The 10,132-nt window shown below is 45.6% G+C and overlaps 1 protein-coding gene across 1 annotated transcript; it reads right to left on the bottom strand.

The window, feature by feature from the left end:
• Positions 1-428: 428 nt before the first annotated feature.
• On the bottom strand, positions 429-5,144 carry LOC123130315 (uncharacterized). Its single transcript, XM_044550237.1, has 2 exons — positions 3,639-5,144; positions 429-861 (listed from the first exon to the last, which is right to left on the bottom strand). The coding sequence occupies exon 1, from the start codon at positions 4,951-4,953 to the stop codon at positions 3,643-3,645; it is 1,311 nt and encodes a 436-aa protein (XP_044406172.1). The 5' UTR covers positions 4,954-5,144; the 3' UTR covers positions 429-861; positions 3,639-3,642.
• Between the last annotated feature and the right edge of the window lie 4,988 nt (positions 5,145-10,132).

Here is a 10,132-nt window from a genome sequence, read left to right as displayed (position 1 = left end):
ATCTATCAGAGGTGTGCGTCAAAGGTGACTTTGTTTCCCAGTCCAAATGCTCCAGCAAATGTAGCAGCAATACCCATCATAAAGAACCTGTCTCGTCACAGCAAAAAATAACACAACCAGGTAAAATTTGCCAGAGTAGGAAGACAGCAAAGAGCTGCCATCACAGCTAGATAAGTATCAGATTTGTTGAGCTTCCTATCACTTGTTGACAAAAAGTTGTGTGTCTAACCCAACAGGGTAGTCACAAGATAGATATCTCTTGCAAAGATGTGGAGTATCAGAATTGTTCAGATCCTGATCGGTCGACGATGAAGGCATGAAGCTTACCTGTTTTATTTCAGCCGATTGCCTCAGAATGTGGCTTTCGAAAGGCATCCGACAAAACTACAAATTTGAATTCTCAAACCTAGAATGAGCAATAATAAGAACCTAAAGCAGCAATTGATCATTGGATACACGAACATGTTGAGCAGAGGATAATGTGCTGCAACTGCTGAGACTTTTGACAGCAATAAGTTACTCGACAATTTTTCCAACACACATACACACACACACAAAAAAAAGCCTCTTGGATGTAAAAGTTCACAAAAAATCACGTCGATTACAACATTTCTTGCTAGGACACGCTTAACATAAGCATATGTAGCGAAGTACATCGACTAATCCACCTTGCTTGCAGCATCTCTTGTTTTACATTTGCCTCATACCGCACATATAGCGAGGTACAGGATGGCTGATTCCTCGTAAGAAAAACGAATGCCCAAGTAAGGTCGGCAGCACCATCTTGACCATCCTCCATTTCTCCGCAAAGGCTCCAGATGCATGGCACAAAAGAGACACTGAAAGCAAAGCGAGTTCATCCTGCAGATACACTTAATAGTTAGAACAAGAATTATGTGGATGCAACAAAAATCTTTGCTTCCGCAGTTTAATAACAAGGCGCTGCATACAAAATCGACAAGTACACCACAGATTGACCACTTAAGACTAAAGACACGTAAACTGCTCATTCATGCTTCAAAGGAGCCCCTCTTATGCTAGGTAGGATATTTGATTATCTGAGCCTCTTATGAACATACCCACATTACTTATCCCGCATAACCTAGATTCTAATTGATTATATATCCATACTGGGATTTTTGGGTTGATGATCCATCCTTTTGCGGTCACTTCCATTTATTTTCCCTTCCCTGATTATTTTTGTTCTTGCATTCTGCTCCTGTCAACTGTCAAGTCACAGCTGTCCATGCCAAGCTGTGTTCTTTCTGAACAAGAACCTCATAAAAAAGAAGGGAATAATTGAACCATGCGCAAGCAGTGATCCGCAACTAATGATAATGCCCGTCTACCTGGGCATAACTGTGGCATTAGTATTGGAATTTGAAGCGTCAGCAGGGGTACAAGCATCGACACTGAACCACATACACAGAGTGCGGTGGTCATTGTTGTGGCACTGCATTTGTTGTAGGGCTGGGCATTGTTGCACCTAGGGGTGTTGCAAGCTCGTCGATAGCTCTCCACAGGTCTCGTCAAGAGCTTGCAGCCTAGAAAACTACTCGGTGGGGCTCGTACAGCCATGCCACCACTGATGCTAGTATCAATATGGTTGAATCCAAACACCAACATCAACATGGGAGCAAAGGTAAAAAGAGAAGGAAAAAAAGGCTGACTTGTGAAGTTGCAACAAATCAATATCTTTGCATGTTATATATTTACCAATTGGGATTCCTTCCAAGCCACCGCGTTGACTCTAAAAAAACAGAAATAACCCATTGGGTTTATCTGTATGGTCCAGATCATAATGCATCCACACCATAACTCCATGTTCGGATGCCGTACAGATCATGGCGACCAAATCAAATCAATCGGCATAATAGTTCAAGTCACCTACATCTCAGTAGCATTGTAGCAAACCTGCCAAATGAGTTCAAGCTGATCGGAAATTACTAGTTGGGGTGGGTTTCTCCCATACTAATGAAGTAATGAGGTCCACGTAAATGTTTAAGATTGCCTAATTAATGAGATTTTTTTTCATTTTTAGTGGAAACCATCCAATGCCACAATGCATTCATGATAAAGATAGATGCATGTGCTTTGAGTATTTTCTCCCGTTGGATTGACTGGAGCTGCTCAAATTGACCAACAGCAAATTGTACTGCTTTACTAATAAATCAGAAATAGCACAACTAATTGGATGCAAACAGATAATTCAGCTTTCGTGCTTGTGCAGTAGAGGGAAAAGTTTGAAAATAACTCAAGAAGCAAACGCTCTTCAAATTGATGTACGTTCATGTGCGTACCCAATAAAGCAAATTCATATCATGTATCAAACAATAATATTATTTGAGTAATCCCCCGGATTTTGGAAACTTAGTAAGGTTATACCTTATACGCTTTGAATATAAAATACTTATATTGCTACTTGAGAATAATGTATGTGTATTTGTTGTAAACAGTATTTTGATAATATCAAATTTGATAGGGTACGTAAATATTTCTAAACACCTATTAGTGTTACCAACTGTGTTTGAAGACTGTTTTGACATTTAAATGATAGTTTTTAAAAAATCATAGGGGGTCTAAAGGTTGAAGGCTCACCCTATTCCTAAGGGAAATAGATAAAGATGACACGTAGCTTCAAGAAATCCCATGGTGTGAATCTTATTACGTCCGTGTCGTCTTAGATATCATGTGGATGACTATTCAGTGCTACAAAGAGAACCATGTCAGCGGAGTCTAACTATAATCTGTCCAGTCACCCGGAGCATGTGCCAAATCATATTCAAAAAAGAAAAGAAAAATAAAAGACATATGGGTAACTTTTTGTTCCAAATGGGTAGGGTGTTCCTGCAATTTATGAAAAGAGAATAGAGCTGTCCCGTTACTAGGAAAAACTGGGCTGAAAACCTTAACATGGAAGGCTTGCAATTAAGTTTATTAAGGAAATATGAAGCAGTATATAGCTCAATTTTAATTAAGCTAACAAATATCAGAATATTTATACTTTCACAAACCAATACCAAACAGCAGCTTGATAAAGCTGTATAAAGTTACTGAAAATATAGTTCCAGGCTTCACCACAACACGAAACATACATGCAGTTTTAAAATCTTGCAAGAGTGTACTCCTATTCCTTTCCTATATTTCTATTTCATACTTCTTTTACAGGTAACCGGTATCATACTTGCACGGGTTTATGCCTAGTAACTAGAAAACGAAAATAGTACGCACAAAAATTTAAACAGGAGTAAATCAATGGTCAAATGTTATCTAAAGAGAGGCAAATAATAGAGGTAGTGCGTCTATAAGAGGGACAAATGATCATTTAGTCAATTCCAGTTAACAAAATGTAGCAGAAACTAATGCACAAAGGATAAATTAACGCCTTTCCTTAGATGTAAATGGCCCTCAGACATTAACTGAAGCAAATGTTATGCAAACTTAGTGGGATATGTATGCTCTTCTTGGTATAAAATGAAGTTGTTTTCTTTATTACCATGTTGCAAAGCAATTATTGACCAGGAAACAGCATGCCCACCTTCCCTACTTTGATGAGGTCTTGTAACAGCGTAAAGCAATCACATCTACACGAACAATTAGGACATTGAGCACAACGATAATGATAAAAAATAACTTACCACATCATATACTTGGTTTTGACAACGGCGGGGGGTAGCCAAAGTACCAGTGAACATGTTCAGATTGGAAGAATTGCCCCCTGCTCCTACAAACCTTCCTCAGTTCAGAAGTCTTGACCTCGAGGGAAAAATAATCTATATCCCAATCAGTCCTGGACAATGGTACCCCGGAAGCTATATCAAAATCCACTTGATCTTGAGTAGTGGCTCCAAGGAATAAGAGTCCCTCAGCTGCACTCACAGTGAAATAATCATATCCGCGAGGCAACGGTATAATATTCTCTAGCTGCCAATCACTGGAAGATTCACCATTGTTTTGCTGAGTCATATGATAGAGATCAAATGAGCCATTTGGGCTGTGATCACCGACGAGAGAAAACTTCTCGAGATATCCTTCTCTACCTACTACAATGCCAGGCAAACTTCTGTTCTGGCCAGGTAGAATTCTAGGGGGTTTATCGTAACTGGCGAGAAATTTGAGTATCCGGCCAGGCAGATGTGTGAGCAGTATATCATAGCCGGTGTGATAGTTCACAGTGAAAAACTCCATTCTTTGTGTGTCCAGCACGAACAACTTGTCTAACCAAGGTGACGCCAAGTAGAAGCATCCGCGCACGTTGTCGAAACCGGACAAGCCACGGAACCCATAAGTGGGAGACATGCGCAGTCCAAGGGGACGATAGTCCACGCCTGACAAACTCCGAGCGATAGATGCAGCTATACACCATTGCTGTGTGACAGACGAGAAGACAAACGCGGTTATCTTGGAACCATAGGTGGCTAAGCATATCACCTTGAACAACATCTCATCTTCATCATCGCCAATGGGAGCAAGGATGGGCACGATATCAAGTGGGTGCTCTTCCTGGACAGCGAGGTCCGTCGGTATGGGCGGGAGCAGCACGTAGCTCCGTGACAAGGGATCACACACCGCCATGTCTTTGAGGGTCTCCAAAAATCGGCAGTCCTCGAGGAGGACGCGGCCGTCGCGGACGTCGCGGACTTGCCAGGGGATGCCCTTGCTGCGCACGGGGACGAAGGAGTAGGTGAAATCAGCGGCGTCGGCGAGGGCTCGGGCGAGTGGGGCGGAGGCCTGGGGCGCCTCGGCTGGCTGGAAGCCGCCATCCTGGTGTACGAGCCCTAGGAGAGGAGGTGGGTAGAGTTTGCGGTGGCGGCGGAGGAAGGAGCGGTCGGTGATTATGCGGCGGAAACGGGGGCTGGCGGTTGAGGCGCGGGCGAGGTCGGCCGGGGTGGGCAGGCGGAGGAAGATCTCCTCGAGGATCTCGTCGACGAGGTGCGGCGCCGGCGTGGGCATGGCGGCGGGGTGGGACAGTGGGAGGAAGGGGATGATGGGGGCGGCTAGGGTTTCGGGCGGAGTTCAGAGCAGCTAGGTTGTCAGGGAGTGAGGCCTAGGTCGCTAATTGCGCACGGAATTTAGCGTGAGGCCGCCAAATACTGACGGAATTTACCGCGAGGTTGCTAATTGCGCTTAGTACAATTCTAATCCCCCCTTCCACCGCCGCCGGCGGCCGCCACTGACCCCCGCAGCCGAGCTCGAGTAAGCCCACGGTGGTCGCTGCATCTAACATATGGTGCTTTGGGATGAACGATCCAACCATTGTTCTTCCCGTACACCTCACCTTGGAGACGAAGGAGTGGATGTTTTTTACCCACGGAAAGATTTGTGCCTGGGTTATGGGTTAGTACAAAAACGTGTAATTTTGTCTAAGTTCTCTTTAGTTTTCCTTATTAAAAGCAGCTTCGAAGGAGAATTATTTGTATCCGATGTCTGATCTCACCCTATGATCAACCATCTTCATTACTATTGAATATCGATAATTGACCCAATGTCTGGGTAGATTTTCTAACGAGGGTAACCGCCACAAGCCGCCCGCCGGAAGCTTCACGCTCTTCACCGTAGTCGCAGGAAATTCACACTCTTCACCGTAGTCGCAGGAAATAGTGGTGAGGATGTCGACCGGGAACAGGGGCATGAAGCGCGATGTTGACGAGCGCATTGACCACGAGAAGTGACCGGCTTAAATCATAATATTGACGAAGATGGCGATGTGAAGTGTGACGAGGAGGCTTTTCATTGATATGATCTCATCGGCACGCAGGCCTCTTCTGTGATGTTGAGGCATCCATATTCCTTCTTACAGTCACTTCGTTCCTACTACTCATAGTCGACTCGGCACCACCCTTGGTTCTCACGGTCATCGCCTCGATCTCGGGTGACGCTGACGCTCCTCCTGGAAGAACGTTCATTTAAAAGATGCCCTTGTTTGAGCTGGCATCATCTTTGCTGCCATCGATGCGACTTGTTATGTGCATGAGATCGCGTGGGAACGTCGTAAATGCAATTGTTGCAGTGGTCTATATATACATTTCCTAGCCTTTTATGTATGTGCTTCATTGGGTTTAGTACCATATACATGCTTCTGATATCATACTAGAGGAGCGACCCATCAAGGCTAGCGGTGGTTAGCAGCGAACAAAGCAAGCCTAAGTGTGATTCAGAGTTAATCAGACGGTCAAAAATGTCCAGAATCAATGATCAAACGGCTGCGAATGCTGATGGCCTAAGAAGGCAGGAAAGGTGCTCAGTTATAATGTGTCTAAATGTGACATGTTTTCCAGTATTCATATGTTTGCTTCATGTTTTACACACAAAATGACAATGATTCAGTGCTACTTTGTTCCTGCTTAGACAACCATCAAAATGTGTTTCCACTGGCTCACTATCACGTAAATGCACTAGTACTGCATGTGACGCACATAAAACATGCCATGTTTCCTTGAACATACACGTGCTTCATTCTTACACTTACACTATGATACCATGTTTCTTTCGGGGGTATGATAAAAATGTTTTGGTACTATATTTTTCGGTCTTCTATCATCACATAGTTTGTGTTCCGAAATAGAAGTATTCATGGCATAGAAATTAACTATGACAATGCTTGGAGAAAAACGCTACTATGAATCATGAAGCATGGGTCGTAGTGTTGGAAACATGTTTATTCTATAATGGGAACAACTATGGAATGAAAGAAAACATCGCTTGTGTAAGGAAGCATACATGATTACTAGGACCTGGGGAGCATATCGGGAGCACGCATGGAAGCAACATGATTAGAGAAAATTCATTCTGGAAACCGCAGAGAATATGCTCGATAGAATGCTTCTGATGCTCTAGCAAGTTATGATCTAGCATGCATTCCCTAGACCAATGGGAAGCGGATTGGTAGGTCGCGCTTGTTTTGGGCGTGGACTGTCCAAATGTGTTCCATGTATTTATGTGTTCTCATCACAAATGCATACTTCCTCTATTTGATGCCCCCACCCACCCACCCACACGGCCACACCAACGAAACACCACATTCTTAGGGCTACTTGACCAAACATTCTCAAGGCTATGTCATTGCCCCCACCCAACATCTTCGTTGTCTGAATCTGACTACTCAACAAACTCTTTGTACGAGAATTCATCAAGGTCCTTTTCTCCATGATCATCATCCGATGAATTCATTGTTTTGCCTATAAATGATCAAAGGAAAAAAAAGAACTGCTCAGACATTTCATTGTACACATAGAGGGCGAGGTGTATGCCCAGAGGAGTTGGACATACTGGGGATAGCGTGCGGTGGCGGCACAGACATCGACGTTGTGGGATGAGGCCTCTGGTGACGGTGTTGTGGGTTGAGGACGACGACAGAGCTAGGGCGGCGACAGTGTGAACGAACCAAAAGATAGGAGAAGAAGGGGGCAAGTTGGGCTAGGTTGGGGGCGATTTGGGATGCCCCCTATCAGTCCAACATGATGGATGCGTTCGGGCCTCCCCATATCCACCCCATGTATGAGATGGGTTTGAGGGTTGCCATACAACTCAGACTTTTGAGCCGGGTATACGGTGTCCAATTGGATGGTAATTTCGTGACCGGACTGTCCACCTAGACATACAAAGGGGCATTGAGGGGGCCGGTTGCAAATGATCATAGCGCATAAGAAAAACATGGCTTCGTCGGCAATCTACATCCTTACTTGGCTAGCATGGATTGACTAAAGAGATTTTTTTAAAAGTTTGGCTCGTGGTGCTTTATTACGATGTCAACAAAGTTTTTTTGAACAAAAAGCAATCAGTGTTGCATTTCATTTTGTAAAGAAGGTGTTATACAACTCAAGATGAGCAAACAACTAGTTCAACTTCTTCAAGGAGAAAATGAAATAGCTACGACAATGACAACACACTCACAACAAGACGACAAATACTAACTCGGCTTCGAAGATCATGCAGGTTCAAGCAACTGGTGGAGTAGGTCTTCGTCTTCCATCGTTGTCTAACCAAGCAAGGCACGACCTTTAGCATTGGCCGTCTTGTTGCCACTTGACAACACCCGTCAAAAGAAAAGGAGAGGTGTCGCATGTGAATGAGGTGAACACCTCAACCAAACCTCCATTGCATCAAAACCAAACTAAATCTCGTCGACCAAGCAACACGAACGACAACCCTCACCTATTGCTAGTCTCTCTGGTCGATAAGAAGCTCCTGGAACTATGCCTCAAGAGGTGCGACACACAATGCAATCACCGTCTGATCCCAAGGGATCAAGGGTTTCCCCTAGAGCTTCCTCACACAGTGGAGCGAGCAGAAATGCCTCAACGACGCTTTCTAGAAGGAAGTGGTGCCCACAAGTGTCGTCATCGCCTGCTCCGACCCAATGACCTACAACAAGGTCTTCATTCTACGTTGCACGTCCAACAACCTACCTTGGCCAAACCACCACTTCAATCACATGCCCAGTGGCCCCACGCACCCGACGTCCACCCCAGCCACCTTCAGATCTGGATGCTAGGGCCTAGATCTCCATCGTTCCCACCAGTTTCAAACTGGGTCACAACCACCGGAGAACAGGATGTTGGGGCCCCATTCTGCCACACGCCGTCCCTTAGTGCCCATCGAGCCCACGGTCGTGGCTAATTTTCGTGTTTTGACCTTTTTGGCTAAAGTTTAGCCAGATCTGACCCTCATTCAAAAGTATTTCAGAATTTGACCCTTTTGCTACTGCCAAAGACCCTGGAGGTAGGCAACTTGTCCACATTAGCGTAGTGCTGGCCTACCGCCAAACAGGTTGGCAGTAGCCTGTGTACCCCTACCATCAAACAACCCGGCGGTAAGTGAGTACACACGTTGTATCTGATACTTAAAGAATTTTTGCGGTAGGACATGCATTCCTACCGCCAAGGGCCTTGGCGGTAGGCTATCATACCCTACCGCCATCAACCCTGGCGGTAGAAAAAGGGTCAGATCCTGAAATACTTTCGGATGAGGATCAGATCGGGCTAAACTTTAGCAAAAGGATCAAAACACCAAAATCGGCCCACGACCGCTGGTGCACAGAGTCGCCTACAGCCCGCACACCGCCGAAAAGAAGTCTCACTCCCGCCTGACCCTTCTCCTCTGTCACGACACTGAGCGCGAGCCCTCTCAATGATGGCTCTCCTCAGATCCAGATCAAGCTCGCCCTGGCGTGGTGCTGCCGACATCGTGAAGACCGCCCCGCGCGACCACCACGTGCTCCGGCCCATAAATCGACGCGTCGTCCCAGCCCCACCTTGCCGCCCACGCTGCTCACCAACACAACACCGAAGCAGAGGAGCTCCCCATCGCTTCCTGTGGGCCAAGACTTGCACCGGGATCGAGTGGCCTGCCGTCGCCGTCCTCGGAAGGACTGATACGTCTCCAACGTATTTATAATTTTTGATTGTTCCATGCAATTATATTATCTGTTTTGGATGTTTATGGGCTTTATTATGCACTTCTATATTATTTTTGGGACTAACCTATTAACCGACGGCCTAGTGCAAATTGTTGTTTTTTTGCCTATTTCAGTGTTTCGCGGAAAAGGAATGTCAAACGGAATCCAAATGGAATGAAAACTTCGTGAGGATCTTTTTTTGGAACAAATGCAATCCAGGAGACTTGGAGTGGACGTCAAGGAAGCAGCGAGGCAGCCACTGTTGGGTAACGTAGAAATTTCAAAAAAATACTACGCACACGCAAGATCATGGTGATGCATAGCAACAAGAGGGGAGAGTGTCGTCTACGTACCCTCGTAGAACGTAAGCGGAAGCGTTATGACAATGCGGTTGATGTAGTCGTACGTCTTCACGATCGACCGATCCTCGGTACCGAATGTACGTCACCTCCGCGTTCAGCACACATTCAGCTCGGTGACGTCCCGCGAACTCATGATCCAGTAGAGCTTTCGGGAAGAGCTTCATCAACACGACGGCGTGGTGACGGTGTTGATGAAGCTACCGGCACAGTGCTTCGCCTAAGCACCGCTACGATATGATCGAGGTGGATTATGGTGGAGGGGGGCACCGCACACGGCTAAAAGATCAATGATCAATTGTTGTGTCTTCAAGGGGTGCCCCCTCCCCATGTATAAAGGAGTGGAGCTGGGGGAGGGGGTGGCCTCCTACGGCGT

This window comes from Triticum aestivum, chromosome 6A (assembly GCF_018294505.1).
Source record: "Triticum aestivum cultivar Chinese Spring chromosome 6A, IWGSC CS RefSeq v2.1, whole genome shotgun sequence".
Taxonomy (NCBI): domain Eukaryota; kingdom Viridiplantae; phylum Streptophyta; class Magnoliopsida; order Poales; family Poaceae; genus Triticum; species Triticum aestivum.
The sequence above is the reverse complement of the archived record's forward strand: the minus strand, read 5'-3'. Positions and strand labels throughout refer to the sequence as shown.